General features: G+C 36.2%; 2 protein-coding genes across 4 annotated transcripts; one reads left to right on the top strand and one right to left on the bottom strand.

The window, feature by feature from the left end:
- Window positions 1-2,539: 2,539 nt before the first annotated feature.
- Window positions 2,540-16,495, top strand: LOC133299275 (uncharacterized). Of its 2 annotated transcripts, none has more exons than XM_061498715.1 (13): window positions 2,540-2,753; window positions 2,829-2,902; window positions 2,997-3,083; window positions 3,189-3,317; window positions 3,446-3,532; window positions 3,877-3,930; window positions 4,088-4,178; window positions 4,251-4,321; window positions 4,447-4,516; window positions 4,954-5,006; window positions 5,252-5,345; window positions 14,172-14,269; window positions 16,143-16,495. In XM_061498715.1, the coding sequence occupies exons 1-13, from the start codon at window positions 2,582-2,584 to the stop codon at window positions 16,230-16,232; spliced, it is 1,170 nt and encodes a 389-aa protein (XP_061354699.1). In that variant the 5' UTR covers window positions 2,540-2,581; the 3' UTR covers window positions 16,233-16,495. The 2 variants fall into 2 exon arrangements, with proteins under 2 accessions (XP_061354699.1, XP_061354700.1); XM_061498716.1 differs by having other exon boundaries at window positions 3,003-3,083.
- Window positions 16,496-17,225: 730 nt separating this feature from the next.
- Window positions 17,226-20,298, bottom strand: LOC133299278 (protein PEROXIN-4). 2 transcript variants are annotated; one of them, XM_061498719.1, is made up of 6 exons: window positions 20,163-20,298; window positions 20,019-20,069; window positions 19,565-19,684; window positions 19,338-19,466; window positions 18,234-18,363; window positions 17,226-17,582 (listed from the first exon to the last, which is right to left on the bottom strand). In XM_061498719.1, exons 2-6 carry the CDS (start codon window positions 20,022-20,024, stop codon window positions 17,494-17,496), a joined length of 474 nt encoding a protein of 157 aa, XP_061354703.1. In that variant the 5' UTR covers window positions 20,025-20,069; window positions 20,163-20,298; the 3' UTR covers window positions 17,226-17,493. The 2 variants fall into 2 exon arrangements, with proteins under 2 accessions (XP_061354703.1, XP_061354705.1); XM_061498721.1 differs by lacking the exons at window positions 20,019-20,069; window positions 20,163-20,298 and having other exon boundaries at window positions 19,565-19,690.
- Window positions 20,299-20,850: the final 552 nt, after the last annotated feature.

Raw genomic sequence — 20,850 nt, forward strand, 5'->3', positions numbered from 1 at the left:
GGCATGTTTAGAGAAACTAGTTGCTTAATCGATTGTTTACTTTGCATTGATGGATTTAAAATTGATATGTCTACATGCTTTCTGGGGGGTTTCCCAAAAAAAAATTATTTACCAACAAAGATAATGTTATCAATTTAAACTTTAAATCTGTATGTTATCAACTTGCTCGTTACATCAAACATTTCTTTACTCAATTTATATGAATATAGTGTTATATGAAATCATTTAGCTGAGGGACTAGGCAAGAGACCAAAAAATTAAAATACGTATAGGAAAAATATTTCCTCCAGTTTCATAAAATAAGTCTCTCTCATGTACTAACAAAATGGTGGGTCATTTAAATTTTTTTCTTTTCTTATTTTTTATTAAAAAAGGGGAGAGGATTTTTGGTGGACCATGACCACCTCCTTTGGGTGCTCCTTTTACTAATTGTGAAAAATTTGTAGGAACATGGATGAAACCTATGGATTTCGACACGTTGGGACACGTTTTAATATTAAATAATATTTTTAATTTATATAGTGTATATTTCATTTAATATTTAAAAATTTAACAAAAAAATGAAACTAAATTAATAATACCTATCAACACGTTATAAAGATGGAAGCTTTAATAAAAAAAATAAGAACTGGGATGAGAGAGAGATATAATATCAGATAGAGAGATCAAATCATATTAGAGAGAGATCAGAGAGAAGAAGATACAACAAGAGCGTGATAAGAATTGACAACAATGATGCTGAGATGATCTCTTATCTACTTAAGGGGAAAAAAGACAAAAAGATAAAATTGATATGATCAGGTGGAAGCTTTATTAATATATTTTAACTTTTAAAAAAACTAAATTTTTAAAAAAAATTAAAATTTTTTTTACGAAAATGCCATTTGACTGTGTCGGACACGGTCAAATTCGCGTGTCGGAATGGTCAACGTGTCGGAAAAAGTCAACCGCGTGTCCGACACCGTGTCGGAGCGTGTCGTCGTGTCGGAGCGTGTCGGACCCGACTCTTCCTGTTTTTACAAGTGTCCGTGCTTCCTTGGATGAAACTACAAGGAAAACAAAGGAATAGAGTGGAAATTTTTTTTCCACATTTGAGCAAGGACCATGTGGTCCAAGACCACTTTATCTTTTCTCAAAAAAAGGATCCCACATCATTTGTCCCACCGACATAAGACAAGTTATCTTCTGTTGCATAAAAATAATAAACCATATATATATATATATATATATATATATATATATATAGGAAAAAATATTTATCCGGCAACTTGAAATAAGTTTATTTTCGGCCACCCCAAAACTACGTCGTTTTGTTTATTTATTTTCTTATATTAATTGATTCACCTTTGAATAGTTATGATTCACTTTTTCTCTCTCTTCCTTTATCACCATTGATCCATCTTTGTACGGTTATGATTTAGTAACCGGAGATAAAATTATCTCAAGCAGCTTCAGAAACTATAAGCCTATATATATATATATATTATTAATCTCATGTTAAAGAATGAGACTTATTTTGGCACTCCCGCACCACAAAATATTGGGTGGGACGGAGGAGATAGAGTGAAAGAGAGATTAAGGAGAGAGGAGGGAGAAAAAAAAAATTACATGTGTCACTCCCTCGATGGGAGGACCACCATCATGATAAAAATTTCCTTAAAGGAGATAAGATAAACTTTTCATGTCATAGAGGCAAATTTGTGAGTTCCACCACCCGAAAAAATAAAAAGAAAAAAAAATGAAATGATGTATAGGAGTAAAAACTTATCTCATGTAGCATGAGAATAGTTTTCCATATATATATATATATATATATGAGGTTTGATTTTCTCATGTTGTATGAGAATTGAATTCTCATGTTGTGACTCAACTAGTGGTGGGTCCCACATTTATTAAAAAAAGAAAAGAAAAACTTTGCACGCAAATCGAAGGGTCACAACATGTTGGAGATTATTTTTTCATGTTGTGAGACATTGAAATCCGTGCTATCTTCTTTTTATTTTTTGTTTTTTATCACTTGTTGTGTCTATAACATGAGGGATATTATCTCTTGTAACACGATAAAAGAGAAATCCATATATTAAATACACAAAACCAGTACATTAAATTATCCTTATTTTTTTTACCAAAAAAAAAGTTATCCTTATTTTATAACGTCCACTTATTTATTTTAAGATAAAATTGTTTGTCCTTTTGGATGATATAATTTGTATAATTTCACTCTACAAAATATTTTTTTTTTTTTTTTGTCCATTCTCTATTTTTCTCCTCCATGATCTATTTTTTTCTCTCAGTTGAAATAACACAACTTTACATCTTTTGAAATAATACACAATTTTTGTTACCAAAAAAAGTTGAAATAACACAAATTTACATCTTTTGAAATAATACACAATTTTTGTTACAAAAAAAAAATACACATTTTCCCCTTATTTTAAAAAAGAAAAGTTTAGCAAAAAGACAATGAGGAAGTTGCAGCTGGGATGCAATGCAAGAGAGCCAGTGAATGATGAAAGTCGCACGTGCCTTGAGCATCCAAGTGGGTACCAACTTGACGAAGTTGTTGAAATACAAATGCGAAATGCATGGAACATGGGGAAGCAGAGCCATCGCTCAAGTTCACACTCACACGCACAGCTCAGCCACACACTGCAAAATCCAAACCAAAATGGCAGAAAAAGAAGCCATCGAAGCTCAGAGCAAGTTCCGATCAGAGTTCCTGCAAGTCCTCCGTAGCAGGCGACCAGCTCAAGGTATAACATAACAACCACACTTCACAATCAAAGTTGAATAAATTTCACGATCTCGTTTTGTTATATCTGTTTCAGTTCCGCTAACCGTCGAACTCGCGAAGCCAGTGGCCAATCCTTTACATCAGAACTCTCCTCCATCTGTCGAAGAGGTTTCACCATTTATTGCATCTTTTTATTCTTTTCTTTTATTATTTTTTTAAATTCAAAATTTCCACTTCAATTGCTTGTTCAATCGCATCACAGTTGGAGATTATGAAGTCTTGTCCAAAGGCAGACATAGAAAACCTTGAAGATTTGCTCAAGGAGGAGAACCTGTACTTGACTATGGAGGTAACTGATTAATTCGGTTTCTCTGGTATCGAATTTTGGATCGATCGTTTTTTTTTATTACTCGGATTTGATTTCGTGGAAACGATCCTGGAATCGGTGTATTAGGAAGGAGAGCAAGGACGGTTACCTTTGTTGATTTTGAGTTTGAAGGAAAGCGATAAGAAGAGAAGGCCTGCAGTTGTTTTCCTTCACAGCACAAACAAATTTAAAGAATACTTGCGTCCTTTACTTGAGGTTACTATTGCATCTTCTCTGCTTCACTCCTCTGTTATTATGTATTGCACTTCTATATGATTTAATTGATTATATTCTTGGGTTTTCTTTCTGTCCTTGATTTCTATTTTTTATTTTTCGTGTGTCAGTCTTATGCTTCGCGAGGATATATAGCAATTTCCGTTGATTCTCGTTACCATGGTGAACGTGCTAGCAGCACAACCACCTATCGTGATGTATGTTATTTTTCTGCTTTGCTTTACTTTTAGCGTATATTCAGACTTCAGTTTCTCTATTTGGAACTACAAATTTTAGGCATTGATTTGATTTTGATTTTGATTATTTGAGTTAATTATTATAACCTGTAGAATTTAATTTAAGCTTTAGGGGACGTAATTTTATTTTAAATTTTATTATTTTTCTGTCCATCTCGTCTTTATTTAAAGGAAAAATGAACTCTCTTTTGCTTAAATATTAACGCAAAATCATTCATAAAGTGAAACATAAGTCATCTATATAAAATTCATATTGATTATTGTTTCTTTTACTTTTGTTTTGTTACCAAAAAAAAAATACATAGGCTCTCATTTCTGCCTGGAAAACCGGTGAGACGATGCCATTCATATATGACACGGTAACTTCTTGTTTATCTTGCTGCTTTATCATATAGTTAAAACTGAACAACTTTCTGCTCCAAATGATTTGGTTGAACTGCAGTTGGTGACTTTAGAGCAGTTTAAACTTGCGGTTAGTTTGGTTTGGAAATGGTGTATTATTCTTTGATTTGGCAGGTCTGGGACTTGATTAAATTGGCAGATTATCTAACAGAGAGAGAGGATATAGACCCTTCTAGGATAGGAATCACTGGAGTATCGCTTGGAGGTTGGTTGAGAGCAGTTGAAGGAATATGTCAGATGCCATGTTTGATGTGACTCATATAATTCCTTGATGCAGGAATGCATGCATGGTTTGCCGCAGCTGCTGATACTCGCTATGCTGTAGTTGCTTCTGTGATCGGTGTTCAGGTGACATTGAATGATTGAATAAAGCTTTTATTTAATAAGATGTGCTTCTGAAACAACAATTTGAACACTTTTTTTGGAGATATTACAATTTGAATACTTTAATGCTATATAGTATATACTTGCAGGGGTTCCGATGGGCCATAGACAATGATAAGTGGCATGGTCGAGTTGACAGTATAAAGCCTGTTTTTGAGGGTAAGATAATGTCAAAACAAATGATTTTTTGTAATTTCTTTTATACTTTACCCGTTTTTGTGTCTTTGCTCTTGTTCCTGCTCCTTCTACTATTTAGGTTTATATAATATTGAAGTTATTGTTTATGTAAACCCAGCAATCTTGTATGAACCAATTTGTATATCTAGCCCATGGTGTATGATTTGATATGTTACATCAAATAATTTCTTAAAATTGATGTTCTCCTTTTAACAGTATGTCATTTATAATAAGGATTAGATTACATGGTGAAGTTGGAACCATGTTTGAATAAGAACTAGAAGGAAAAATATGGTATGAATCTGCGTCCTATTGGGTACTTACTAAAGCATGGTACCAGTGAACAACTGAACGTATATATTCTGAATGAATATGCTTTGTTATATACATCCCTGATGCTCTTAAGTTCATGGATGCAGTGGCTCGTGATGATTTGGGTAGAGGTGCTATTGACAAAGAAGTGGTGGAGAAGGTCAGCCAAGCCTTTATGAATCCAACTATGATTCTGTCTCCAATGAACTGCTATATGCTTTGATATGGTTATCGCCTTAACAAAATATGATTGACAATGCTTGGTACCTCGTACATATCCCATAATTGCTAGTTATTCCCCCACTGGACACAAATTCTATATTGAACTTTGTTCTTGTTATTCTAACTTAAGTGTCTGAGAGTAGACCCGAGATACTAATCTCAAAATTTTATATGTCTAATCAGGTGTGGGACAGGATTGCTCCTGGTTTAGCTTCCCATTTTGATTCGCCCTACTCAATTCCATCTATTGCACCACGACCTCTGCTTATTATTAATGGTAAGATCCTTGTATATATTGTACTTTGATGATTCAACATTATTAACAAACTGGAAAAAATAAAAGAACACAAATAAAAGAGCACGCACACAACACAATGATTTTAGAGGTTCGGTCAAGTGACTTACATCCTCACTTAAAAACTCCCCCTATTTTCTTATTCTTTTTGGCATTTTTAATTCATCTTATATAGAGTGTGATACAAAGAATCTGATAGAGATCAACAGAACAATTGAGAAAAATTATGGAAAGTAATACCTCAGGAACAATATATTGATATAAACCAGCGATAACAGTATTTCAGCAAAGGACAATTACATTAACAGTATCAGTATACTCCTATGGAAATGGCAATTACAGTAATGGAAAATACAGAAAGAAGAAGAAAAGGTAATGTGAGACAATTCAATTCGAGAGGCCTCACACTCTCCCAAGAGTTCCAAGTCCAAGCGATTTTCCAAGATGCCCACCTTGCTCCTTATTTCCCCTATTTAACTACTTCAACCCCTGTGTTGATTCCCATCCTTCCCACAACTGATTTCCCCATAACAAACTATAGAATATTCTTTACTGACTCAGCATATTTATGGGCCTTCGTTATTGGGTTTTGGGTTTGTATCAATACTCCCCCCCGCGTAAACTTTCACCTTGTCCTCAAGGTGAAGTTTAATCCTCAATAACCTTCGCACCCGGATCCCATTGCTCATCTTTGATCCCCACATATGGCTCCATGAGAGCACTTGCAGAAACCAGAAGAACATAAGAATGAAATTCATTCAAAGACATATTAGCGATGGACATGGCAGAATACATCCAAATATCACTTGTCAATGGATAAATGGCACATCTCCTTAATTGTTCACCAGTAACACATGCACCTACAATCGCATTAATAGAAGTTTGAGAAATTATAGCAACATGTGCAATGGTTTCAAAAACAGATCCATCCGTCACCGCACAAGCACCAACCATATAGACAGTTGCTTGTTGAAAATCCGCATAGTCCTTATGATAAGCTTCAAGTAGGAAAAGAAAGTAACAGTCATACGCGTCACAATAATGCTTAGCAACATCTTCAATTGCACAAACTATAATTCTCCTTTCATCCCAGGTTTTAGTTTTATCAAAGACAGTTGTTGGGTATGAGGAAAACTCATCAAAGAAAGGAAAGAAAAACACCCAAATTGTTCTTATCAAAGTCCCCGATGAATCACTAACCAAAACAATTTTTCCATGTATGAGTTCACTTCTCTCCTTTTTGTGGTTTTTGCTCTCAGGTTGCTGCCCATTTGTGATGAAGAAGCACAAATATTTTTACCTCCAAGTAAAATGGCTCCAAAATTTTGATCGATGGATATCACCATTCCTACCCACCAATAAATGACAATTTCCCTCTCCATTGCCGCTGAATGCCCAGCTATGATGGTGTTTGGGGTTTGTACATTCTTGCAAGAAGATATGTTATCTTGTGTTGATGGGATGAAATTATGAATTTTGGGTCTAATTAAGTCTGACCCAACCATGGGCTTATAAGCCCAAACATCATCACAACTAATGAAAAAGAGAGGATACATACCCCTGTATTGGATTGGTACCCCATTGAAAGTGCTTTGGGCCTGCTCCATTATGCTAGCAAACTGGCCCATATCTCCTAAGCCTTTCATTGACCTAATTCGTTCCTCTCTTGTTTGTGGTATTGGCGAAGCCCTCTCCCCTTCCACATGAGGGTTCACGTTCAGTGGGTCAGATTCCGTTGGTGGGTCAGTCACCTCTTCCTGTGATGGTGGCGCCGCCGGTTCCTTTGCACTCTTTAAATCCGGTGGTTCCGGCCATGGCAGTGGGTTTTCCGCCGTCGTCGTTGGTGGCAGCATTGCTTGTACCCGCGCACATCGAAAACTCTTCTCAACCTCCAACTCCCCATGGTCTTCGTTTATAGTTTTTGTTTGGCCCAAACTGAGGAACACCTTGTTGGTGTTATGAACTCTAATAAATTCTGAAATCTCTATAACTTGATGATGTCTCTCCGGAGGGTCTTCTTCACTGTTTCCAATCAGAACGTGCTTTTCCTCTGGTCTTTCTCTGCATGCTACTCCTTGCATGGCTTCCGTTGGCTCCTCTGTTGCAGTTGGCGGTTCAGCTAGTGGTGTGGGTGGTTCTTCTCCCCCTAGGACGTTGATGATTGTTTTTTTTCTTCTTTCTTTACCTTCAACTGTTCTGTTTCCTTTTCTGAATACACAACAGAATTCAAGATTTCATGCTCCGATCCGTTTTCCTCGTCTTCCAAGCAAACTTCCGGTTGAAATTCCTTGAAGAAAACTTTTAAAAATGTCCACCAACTAACTTTTGGATTATACCTGTTATGATTAGTTATTTATATCAATTAGTTAGTATTATATTCGGTTAGTTAGTTAGTTAGTTTTTATCTCTTTATTGGTTCCATTCGGTTAGACTTCCACTGGGACTGATATATAAGTCAGAACCAACTCTGTTAGGAATTTAATTCATTCTCTTCAATATTTTCTCTCCATTCAATGGGTTTGTATCGTATGATGGTATCAGAGCTCTGAAGAGAGCTCTGGTATTTTTCCTTCACTTTCTTGCCTTTTCTCGGTGATGTCTTTCTGTTTTTCCTTGATACTTCACCGTTCTTTCGCATGGCAAACCAGAACTCTCTTCCTGACTACCTTACAAACCCTTCAAATCCCTATTTCCTTCATCCAAATGAATCTCCTTCCCTTGCTTTAGTTTCTTCCCTCTTGAATGGTAAAAATTACCATACGTGGAAAAGAGCCGTGACTATGGCGTTGATTTCGAAGAACAAGCTTTGCTTTGTTGACGGCACTGTTAATCCTCCAGCAGCCACAGATCCACTTTTTCCGGCGTGGTATCGTTGCAATAACATGGTTCTGTCTTGGATCCATCGCTCGATTGAGGATTCGATCGTTAATTCCATCATGTGGATGGATCTTGCATCAGATGTTTGGAGAGATCTGAGTCAGCGTTTTTCTCAATCAAGCATTTTTCGAATTTCTGAATTACTGGAAGATATTCATCGTTTGGAACAAGGAGAACGTTCTGTATCAGACTATTTCACTCAGCTCAAGTCCTTATGGGATGAGCTTGAGATTCTTCAACCGTTACCAGTTTGTAGATGCAATCCAACATGTTCATGTGGTGCTATGGTTCAGGTTCGTGCATCACAAGAGAGAATTCAGGTGATACGTCTTTTGAAAGGGCTCAATGAGCAATTTACTCAGGTCCGTTCGCAGATTATGCTTATGGAACCTTTGCCAAATCTGAACAAGGTCTTCTCACTTGTCACACAACAAGAACGTCAATTGAGTTCGGATTCTCAGGTCGATACATTTGCTGATTCAAAGGCTTTCGTTTCCAGCAGAGGAGCTTTTCGAGGATCCACTATGAGTAGAGGCAGAGGTCGCACTGGGTCAGGCAGAGGCCGCAACAACAAGCTTTGTACGCACTGTGGTAAAACGAATCACACTGTGGATACCTGTTATGAAAAACATGGTTATCCTCCAGGGTACAAAATAAGAAGCAATCCACGTTCCGCTAATGCAGCACTCCAAGAAACCGACATTGATTTTTCTTCAAAAACAGAACAAGCTCCATCAGGAGTTATGCTTTCTCAAAATCAGTATCAGCGTTTTCTTGAGCTCCTTGAGCAACACAATGCTGCTGATAACAGTGTACATTCTTCAAACATAGTGCAGACATCAAATGCATCGAATGTAGCACTCAATGTTGGCACTCATGATTCTGGTAAGAGATTCCCTTTCTGGATCTTGGACACTGGTGCCACAGATCATATTACATATAGTGTTTCTCAATTTTCTTACGTCAGACAAATCACACCGGTTGCTATTACACTTCCAAATGGTTCAAAAGTTTATGCGTCACACTCTGGAACCATTGTCATCTCACCATTACTCACACTGCACAATGTGCTTTATGTACCAGAATTTTCTGTTAATTTGGTTTCTGTGAATCAACTCATCATTTCACTTGATTGCACTCTTACTTTTCACTCATTTGTTTGCTGGATTAAACAGTTGCTTACTCAGCAGACGATTGGTATAGCTGAGAAGCACAATGGATTATACATTTTGCTCACAGAAGTCTTCGAAGATAGTCGAATAAAGAATAAATCAGTTGACATGAAGAATAACTCAACTGACATGCAGAATGACCTGCAGAAGAAATCATTAGTTTGTTATAATACCAATGGAAACAAGGAAGTAGTTCCTGATTCAGTTTTATGGCATTTTCGTTTAGGCCATTCTTCTCTTACAACTCTCAAACAAATGTGTGTTCGTTTTCCATTCATTGACTGTAACTATAGTCAACCTTGTTATACTTGTCAATTTGCTCGTCAAAAACGATTGCCTTATAATTGCAGTATGAGTAAATCAGATAGAGTACTTGCTTTATTACATGTTGATATTTGGGGACCATTTGCAGTTCCCACCATACAAGGATTTCGTTATTTTTTGACTATAGTAGATGATTTCTCAAGATTTACTTGGGTGACTTTACTGCACACCAAGGTAGAAACACGAAATCACCTTCAACGTTTTATCATTCTAGTTGAAAATCAATTTGATAAACATGTACAGGTCATTCGAACAGATAATGGCAAAGAATTTGCTATGACTGAATTTTATTCTCAAAAGGGAATCATGCATCAAACCACATGCCCTGAGACGCCTCAACAAAATGGTGTGGCTGAACGAAAGCATGAGCACATTCTCAATCTTTCGAGAGCTCTTCTTTTTCAATCAAAACTTCCTTTAAATCTCTGGTCTTTTTGTGTTATACATGCAGTGCATATAATAAATAGATTGTGCACACCTTTGCTGACCAACAAGACACCTTTTGAAGTTCTGCATGACTGTCCACCAACTTTTGATCACCTAAAGGTATTTGGGTGTTTATGCTATGCCAACACCTTAACTGCCCATCGTTCCAAGTTTGCTCCCCGTGCAAGAAAGGGAGTCTTTTTGGGATACAAGGAAAGCACAAAGGGATATGTCATTTTAGATCTTATTTCCAGGGAAGTTTTTGTCTCTCAAAATGCAATTTTTTATGAGATGCATTTTCCTTTTCATGATAAAAGTGCAGTCATTGAATCTTCTCATTCTACTCAACCAGTAAATCACATGGTTCATGATCCTTTTGAATTTTTATATCCTATTGCTGACTTGAATGCAGAGAGACTCTTGTTCAGGAACAACACAATGACAGTGATCATCCTTCTTCTGGAGTCTCAAATCCAACTACATTGCCTTTGCCAACTAGGCGTTCCTCTAGACCAAGCAGAAATCCTTCTTACTTGCAGGATTTTTACTGCAATTATGTGACTAAATCTTCCTCTCAACCTTCTTCCACTGGTCATTCTCTTGCAGCAGTGATGAATTTTGATAAGTGCTCAGCTCAATACACTCGTTACTGCCTCAACAATAGTACAGCAGTTGAGCCCACTTCCTATGGTGAAGCTGTCAAACACCCATGTTGGCAGGCAGCTATGGAGACTGAATTGAAGGCTCTTCAACAGAACAGTACATGGACAGTAGTAGATCTTCCAAGTGGAAAACGACCCATTGGATGCAAATGGGTCTACAAAGTTAAACACAAGGCAGATGGCACAGTAGAAAGATATAAGGCGCGTCTTGTTGCCAAAGGATTTACCCAGCTTGAAGGGGTAGATTTCTTTGATACCTTTTCACCGGTTGCAAAAATCACAACAATTAAAGTCCTTCTCAGTATAGCAGTTGCAAAGGGCTGGTTCCTCGAACAATTGGATGTGAACAATGCCTTCTTACATGGTGAGTTAAATGAAGAGGTGTATATGTCTTTGCCTCCTGGACTTCAGACCTCATATGCTTCTTCTAAAGTGTGCAAACTTCAAAAATCCATCTATGGTCTTCGTCAAGCCAGTCGACAATGGTACGCAAAGCTCCAATCTGCCTTGGTTTTACTTGGTTACTGCCAAGCATCTTCTGATCATTCTTTGTTTGTTAAATCTGGTGGTTCTTCATTTACTGCTTTACTTGTCTATGTCGATGACATTGTATTGGCAGGAAATGACTTTGATGAAATTCAACGTGTTAAGGCTTCCTTAGATGCCCAATTTAAGATAAAGGATCTTGGTGTTTTGAGGTACTTTCTTGGCTTCGAGATATGCAGATCGTCCAAAGGTATCATTATGAACCAGAGGAAATACGCTCTTGAGTTACTTTCAGATACCGGTTTGTTGGGTGCAAAAGCTGCATCAACACCCATGGATTTCTCATGCAAATTTCACTCTAAACAAGGTTCTCCTATTACTGATCCTCATAGTTATAGACGACGAATAGGACGTTTGCTGTATCTTACTCATACCCGTCCAGATATTGGATATGCTGTTCAACAATTAAGTCAATTCCTCTCTCAACCTATGGAGGAACATATGCAGGCAGCACTTCGAATTGTGCGCTACTTAAAGAGCTCTCCAGGAAAGGGCCTTTACTTTGCTGCAGTAAATGATTTAGTGCCCACGGCATTTTCTGATGCTGATTGGGCCTCTTGTATAGACACACGACGTTCTGTCACTGGATACTGTGTATTTCTAGGGTCATCCTTGATAGCATGGAAGTCAAAGAAGCAAACAACGATCTCCAAGTCTTCTTGTGAAGCAGAATATAGAGCTCTTGCAGCAGTTACATGTGAGATGCAGTGGTTGCACTTCCTCCTCAGTGATCTTTGTTCATCTCCTTCGCAAGCTTCCAACATATACTGCGATAATCAATCAGCTATCCACATTGCTCACAATCCGACTTTTCATGAACGTACCAAACACATTGAAATAGATTGTCATTTGGTGCGTGAGAAGATTCAAAGTGGTTTAATCCGGTTGCTACCTGTTCCTTCCTCAGCCCAACTTGCTGATTGTTTTACCAAAGCTTTGAAGCCTGCTCCTTTTAAGTCTTTTGTTTCCAAGTTGGGACTCATTGACATTCACCTCCCAACTTGAGGGGGGTTGTTATGATTAGTTATTTATATCAATTAGTTAGTATGATATTCGGTTAGTTAGTTAGTTAGTTTTTATCTCTTTATTGGTTCCATTCGGTTAGACTTCCACTGGGACTGATATATAAGTCAGAACCAACTCTGTTAGGAATTTAATTCATTCTCTTCAATATTTTCTCTCCATTCAATGGGTTTGTATCGTATGAATACCAGTATGGGTACCAGATTCGAGCTTCACCGGTGAACGCCTTCCTAGCTTCCCATGACTTTTCATTATCCGGAATTCCCTTTGCCTTGAAGTACTGCTCAACCTGGATCGACCATCCCCACGCATCTTCCTCACCAGAAAATATTGGAATTCAGATTTTGCAAAATTGCTTTTCCATTTTTATTTTTATTTTTATTTTTTTCAAAGCTCCTCCGATCAGAGAGCTCTGATACCAATTGATAGAGATCAACAGAACAATTGAGAAAAATTATGGAAAGTAATACCTCAGGAACAGTATATTGATATAAACCAGCGATAACAGTATTTTAGCAAAGGACAATTACATTAACATAAGTATACTCCTATGCAGTGGCGGACCCAGGAATAATTTTTTATGTCCGCGCGTTTAATGGTGGGAATTCGAGGGCAGCGCCTCCGAATTTTTTTACAATCAATCTTCTCTTTTTATAAAAATGAAAAAGGAAACAAAGGATTGAGTACGTGACAGGGAAAAAAGATTAAGTTTTCTCTTTAATCAATTTGCGTTACTACATTATTTTAATCATCTCCGTACATTACTATGTTACTAACTAATATAAGAATAAATATTTTTTTTGGTCCTTAACAAAAAACTCGATTCACACTTTAGTCCATTATAAAAAAAATTAGTCACCTCATCCATATGAAATTCAAAGTGGATTCATTTTGATCTTTTTGAGGGATTAATGTAGGTCTTTTTTTAATTTATGAGGGATCACAATTTTAACTAAATTGATCCACTTTAAGATTTTTAGGGACCTCGAGACTTTTTTTTTTTTGTAAGGGACTAAAATGGAGACCATATTTTTTGTTAGGGACTTAAAAGAGTATTTACTCTTAATATATATATTGAACCAAGTGACAAATAAGTACCAACAGCTAAAAAAAAAAAATTGAAGTAAAAATTCTTATGACCGCACTTGCGGGCATTTGCCCGCAAGTGGGTCCGCCGGTGCTCCTATGGAAATGGCAATTACAGTAATGGAAAATACAGAAAGAAGAAGAAAAGGTAATGTGAGACAATTCGAGAGGCCTCACACTCTCCCAAGAGTTCCAAGTCCAAGCGATTTTCCAAGATGCCCACCTTGCTCCTTATTTCCCCTATTTAACTACTTCAACCCGTGTTGATTCCCATCCTTCCCGCAACTGATTTCCCCATAACAAACTATAGAATATTCTTTACTGACTCAGCATATTTATGGGCCTTCGTTATTGGGTTTGTATCAGAATCCAATAATAATTTAAATTTAAACATATGATAAGGATAATCCTTATCCTTTATACTCCTAGTTACATTTGAAATAGGATAACAGCTAATCTTATCTACTATTTTTTCATAATCTTCTCCAATCTCCTTTTTTATCGCTACAAACATTTTCAAGTTCTATATGCCAACCTTATTCATATATTGACAATTCAGTTTAACCACACTGCAATACAAGGTTTTCACTTCTTTAGGGTATATCAATTACATTGTAGACCTCTACATCAATTTATAGGTTTTTGAAGTTTACTTGGAATTGAAATATTTATTTGGGTATTGGGAACTCTAGGTGCAGAAGATCCTCGATGTCCCCTCGCAGGCTTGGAAATTCCAAGGTTAAAAGCAAGCCCGGCATACGGAGAGTTTCACTGTTTAGATAATTTCAAGGTATGAACTTACATTTTTTGGCCACTTTGGTAAGTAATCTTAAACTTGCCAATCTGGTCTTCCATTATCAGCTTGATAAGAATGCGTAGATTTAATAGTTGGCTGCAACCTGTAATTCCCATAGCACCATCTCATTAAAATCTTCTCGTAATAAAACTATACAAGTGGAAAGGAAATCACTTGAATTCAAGTTTTTCTTTCCAAATATATGGCAAACACATGCCCGTGAGTGTATGCGTTATACGAGATGAGCTTATACTTTTTTTTGGGGATGTTGTAAAGAACTTTGACTCTTATACCATAACAAGCAACCAATTCAACTCAATAATTTAAGTTTGGAAGTGATGGGTCTTAAATGATTTTATATTATATCTCTCGAACAGAGGAAGTCTTTACTACGACTTGAAGCTAGACTTACCTACCACACCCAAACCACCTACACACTCCGCCCAAGTGGTTTGATGAGTGTACACCTTTTTATTTATTTATTTTTTGACTGAGCAGAAAGTGTACGGATAGAGGATGTTGCTCCATTTCTAGGAAAATACGATACTATGGATGTACTGACCAGTCAATACATCCTTTATCAAATATGTAAAAAAGTAATATATTTTCACTATCCTTTATCTTTGTTATTTCCTTTCATATCTTTTTTTTTTTTCCATTTTTGATAATAGAGTACCTACACCTGTTGTACTAAATGATTCTACTTTTAATTTAATATTTTTTATTAGTTTGTTCATTAATATTTATTTCATGTGTTATCATGTGCACACGCTAATAAAACTTGTTAGATCTTCCATGGCAAGTATAAATCTCAATCATAATAGGTGAGTTTAACTCCAATTTTATCCCAAAACCTTCAATCTATTCCTAAGCAATGGGAGACTTCAGCATTTAGTACTCACCTAAATTTCCTATAAAATCCTATTCTTATTTTCGGGATAAAAAAAAAAGCTTTTGAGCCAAATATAGTTTAGATGTGTCTATTTGTCAATAGCGTTTATCAGTAGCCTATGAAACACCGACAATTCAAAATTCTTGATGTGTCGTGTCCGACACTTTCCGACACTCTTCGACACTCCCCGACACTCTAACACGTGTTATAGAAATTCAAAAAAAGGTTCAAAGGTTGCGTTGCGTTGAGTTTTTAGTTTCAACTATTAAATTCGTTGAATTTCGATTACCATTTTATTAAGTTTAATATAAATATTTGGGATATCTTATGTTTCTTTGCAAAATTGATGAATATTATGAGTTTAATTTCACTTTTTTGTTAAATTATTGAATATTAAATATAATATACACTACATAAATTAAAAATATTATTTCATATCAAAACGTGTTCTAACGTGTCGAAATCTAACATTTTTTAGAATTAACGTGTCGGAGTGTCGTGTTGTATCGTGTCACGTGTCCCGTGTCAGTATCGGTGCTACATAGTCAGTAGCTCATGATTTGATGGAGCTTCAACTGATTTTGTCTCTCGGTGTCCAGTTTTAATAAAAATTAAATTGGCTTTTGCAAACAAGTACCTAAGGGTATTTATTGGATAAAGTATAAAAAATAAAAAGTGTTTTTTGAAAAGTACAACATTTAATATATTAAAATATATTAATACTTTTTTCATTTAATACTTTTCTTTTTTTGCTAATGAATACTTTTTATTTTTATTCTTTAACAAATGCGGGCCCTTGTTAGTAAATTCAATATAAAGTTAGCAAATTCAAAAAATTTCATGAGTATATTATGAAAAAGAAATGAAGCTTCCGTTGTTACATTTTCTTTTAAGCTTCAAGTATCGTCTTCGTACTGCTTAATTCTGAATTACCTAGATGGCTGTTCATTTGCGATTGATTGCTTTGACATGCAGTTTATTGCGGAACCTGGAGTTGGACACCAATTAACGAGATTCCAGCTAAAGGAATCATCTGATTGGTTTGACAGGTTTTTAAAGCCTTAGCCGGTGCCCTCGGATGTGTTCATAAAGTCCTGTATGACTGTTAAATACCAGCTTGCTCTGGCTCATTCCAGTTGCCTTTGTATGATTGTATGTGTCATGTTACGAATAATGCGAATGCTTTACCTGTTGAATGTATCCTCTAGTCTAAGGTGTCACCATTATTTGTAGTTCTATAAATGTTGAACCATAGTTCTATGTAACTTTTATTTATGCCAAGGAGACATGATTCTTATGTGCTTTGGGTACACGCCCCTAATGCATTTCTGATGCTTTAATTTTGTTCCCATTAGGTTACATCCGCCATTATTTCTATGCTTTTCCCGAAAAAAATTCGACAAGACAAAAAGTCGCTGAGCCTACAATGTCACACATCAGTTTGCATTTGAATATCTCATATACAAGGAGGTTGAATCTTATTATAATGGGGCAGCATTGCTGTGCACAAAAATTATGCTTAAACCTTAGTACATTAAGTTAGGTGCACCAATTAAGCTAACAAATTATTAACATTTAATTAAATTGAGAATTAAACATTAATTAAGATTCATCGATGATTGACTTAGTGCAATTGGTACAGAAGTTTATGCAAGAATTTCTCCAATGTGCATTATCACGAAAATGTCAAGGCTATTTTGTTGATCCAGAAAATAAAAAAAAAAATAGAAAAACCGTGTTTATTCTACGGTTTCTCCCATCCTCATGCCCAGTTTGGAGAAAATTTCTAAAGAAATTTTGATCTACGCTATGACCTCCAAGAAGAAGCTTCTCTCTTCATCCGAGGAGATCACAAACTTCAGATATTGTGAATCCTATTGATAATAAATGGTATTATTCCATCAATAGTCAGGGGTTGATCCTCATGCAAGAAGTAAAAAATTTCTTCAAAATGAAGCAAGAATTAGACCGAGATTTATGCCCGATCAGTCAAACTATGAAAGCAATTGAACTGCACACATTATGCTGCTCCAGATTAAAATTATCGAATGCACAGGAGAAACTAAATATATCTGGCTTTCATAAAATTGAAACAATCAACAAGGATTATTCAAGTATGTCGAGCTCAATTGTCGCATAATCCAGATATGCGAAGTCACATCTACACTCTGTACAAGTCAACACTTAAATGCATATCATCAAACAATTAGAATCATGTCTTAGAATGCATACATTTTAGACAAATCAAGATTAGAACAAAGATCTGCCGTATCTATTCCTAACTTGTTACCTAGACAAACATAGGAAACAAGTTATCTGAAATCATTCAGCCTTTCTTTGGCATTGCTGCAAGCCTCGTGTACATTCTTGCCATGGACTGGTATCCTCTAACATCACCCGAACGCAGAAGATTACCTGTTACACCAAAAGGTCGAAAATAAGTGGGGGGAAAAGTTTCCTTTCATACTGGTGTCCAACATTATAAATTTTCAGTTCACCTAAATGAAGGTATAGATAGAGAGAGAGAGAGAGAGAGAGAGAGAGAGAGAGAGAGAGAGAGAGATTCACCTAAATGAAGGCATAGAGAGAGAGAGAGAATGAAGGCATAGTATTGGAATGAGTTGAAGGCTTAAGCATTCGAAGTTATTTATTTTCCCATAATACCCAAATGCAATTGCAGACAGTTCTATAATCAAAAAACAAAAATCTAGAAATATAATGTAAATTCAAACAGTACACACAGTTGAAGACAACAAACGGGCCTGCATTAAGTCTAATGCACCACCTCCTCAACCATTCTCTCAAGCATCATTCATAAGCATACGGATATTTAAAAGTAGTTAATAGGCATGTCTTTTGCATTCTCTCAATCCTCGAATCCAAATTCTATCTGATCATGACAATCAAGGTAAAGTATACTACAATTGAGTATCATATGAATTCAAGTCTCTTCCTTGCAGCTCTTTTTTTCATTTGAGGGAGAGGGAGAAGAATAAAACTTCCTTTCAATTCCACAAAACTAGAGACAAAAGAGAAAAAGATATAAAGTGAGGAAAGTTTGTCAACCCGAATCACAATTCAGTGGACTGTCAGGTTCTGGATGGGCCATCAAAGCAATTATAGCCCTACAGACAGACTGAAGCGTCCAAGCTGGGCTCCAAGCATTTTTCAAGATATCTAAGCAAATCTCCCCTGTCTGGAAAAATAATAGATGTTTAAATAATAATCATGAAGAAATGTCAAGAAAATAAAATTCACTAGAAAAAAGTTATTTATCAAGCTTATAAAGAACTGAACAAAAGCAAAAATATTTAACTAGGCCATCAAATTCAAATCAATATTAAGATCTCAGTCTCCAATGAGTTCTTTATTAAACTTGAGGGGGTTAATAATAGGCATAGAGCTTAGTCTTCTTTAACTTATCAGCCTCCCATAAATTGCTAACATTATTGGTCTTCCCACCATAGAGAAGGTAATCAAGAAAACTGAGACCAAGTGAAAAAAATCATCATTTACAAATATCATACATGAGCACTATAGTATGTCCATGTTAGAAGTTGCAGAACTTTTTTGTTTCAACACTGATGGTTCATAGCAGGGACTACCATGGTATCTAAATTCACTCCCATGCAAACAACTATTACATATTTTCTAAACTATGCATCACTTGGATGGAAAAATACAGTGATAGCAATATAATTTAAGTTAGTGACTAGTAATGGGTGTAGTTCAGTTATGTAATGCGGTCAGTTATTCTTGTAGTATGTAGGAGTCAGTCATTTAAATAAATAACTGCAGTAATAACTGTTGTAATGTGCAGGATTTAAATAAATAATAGTGATGTAACTGCAGTAGTGTCGGGGGCTCTCTATATGTACGTAAGTAGAAGGAATGGGTAGGATTATTTTGCTTTTCTGAATTGTATTTCAGCCTTGGCTGAAGGGCTGGGAGAATCTTCACCTTTGCTGGGAGTATTGCTCTTGTTTATCTATAAATTATCTCTTTAATTGTTAATAAAAATTTCCTAGACTTTAGATAAGGAGTTATTAATATCATACAAAAACCATTCATCTGCGAAATAAATTAGGGAAATCTAATTCTCCTCACAAATCATATGGTTGTGCTTTATAGGTGAAAACTGATAGGTACTTACAGAGAGATCCATCCTACCTTAAAATGGACATTTGGGTGAAATATTTTAGTCAAAAATCGGACTTGAGGCGGCTGTAGAGGATACTGATCTGGAACAGAAAAAGCGAGCTGAAAGATACCCCCTTCATAAGGAGTCTCTGAGGGTCCCTGATTGTTAACCAAACAAAACATAGCAAAAGTCAGAACCATCACAGACTGGTTGAGTATCTTAATACAGTCTTCTACAAGAGTCTTATCGAGTATACCTTAATAAGAGCTGTCCATTTAAAAATATTTGAATCATCGCATACAAGTTGAATATCAGGATCAACAGCCTTCTCTCGTTGCACCTCTTTGTACTCCTTGAACAGCCTTGCCCGCGATGCCTGCATGAAAAAAAAAATCCAAAGTCAAGACTTCATTGAAGAATCAAGCTTATTACAATTGCAAGAGCTGGAAACAAAATCAGGTACATAGCCACACAAAATGCAATTGTTTGTATTCTAACACACGATCATCCTGCAAGTTAATTCAAAACACCTGGTCCTTCGGATAACCCATACCATAACAATTACAACTATTCAGATTAATTATCCACAAACAAGTGCTAATCAATTCAAAACACCTATTGGTTACTCACAATAATTGCATCCATTACATCTAATCTATAACCAGGGAAAAAGAAAAAAGGAAAAAGAACAATAGTGAGTGGTGACGAACCTGCATGCTGGATACGAGCAAACTGCAGAATAATCCTTAGAATGAATTTAACTGCAGGATTAAAAGAAAAAAATATTTCATTATGCGTGTCTATGAACAAAATTGAGAAAACGAAGACAGGTAACAAGGAACAAAATATCGTACCGTGTCGCACGAAACTGATGATTGATATCTTTCGGTTCCGCGAGTTGCAGAAAGGAAAGAATGGAATAAATGTCAAATTGTGTTGGTCAATTTAGATCGGAAATGAAGAAATGAAAAGTAAATTGCAACTCTGCAAATTGCAAACCCTAAACTTGTGGACCCACCAAGAAGATGACGGGCACGCTCGTCACTCTCTAACACAGCTGGCACCCGCGGTGCGCGAACAGTGACCAAAGTGTTATGTTTGGACAAAAATTTTACCAGACTGTCACGCCAACATTAAATTTTGTCAAAATGTCACGCGGCATAATTCGTTACAGAGTGTAGCGAATAATGTATGCAAGTAATTCGCTACATAGTGTAGCGAAATATGCCACGTCCAAACGCACAGAACCAAAAATGGCACATGTCAAATTTTGCCAAATTCGCTACATAGGGTAGCGAATTTTGCAAAATTTGACATGTGGTATTTTTGGTTCTGACGTGGCATATTTCGCTACACTGTGTAGCGAATTACTTGCATACATAATTCGCTACACTGTGTAGCGAATTATGTCGCGTGGCATTTTGGCAAAATTTATTGTTGGCGTGGCAGTCTGGTAATTTTTTTGTCCAAGCGTGGCAAAATGGTCACTCTCCCCGCGGTGCGTTTCTTTTTCTTAATATTTTATTAAGAGATAATTTTATT

This window comes from Gastrolobium bilobum, unplaced genomic scaffold (genome assembly GCF_033153095.1).
Source record: "Gastrolobium bilobum isolate Gb01-03AN ecotype WA unplaced genomic scaffold, APGP_CSIRO_Gbil_v1 utg3931, whole genome shotgun sequence".
NCBI lineage: Eukaryota > Viridiplantae > Streptophyta > Magnoliopsida > Fabales > Fabaceae > Gastrolobium > Gastrolobium bilobum.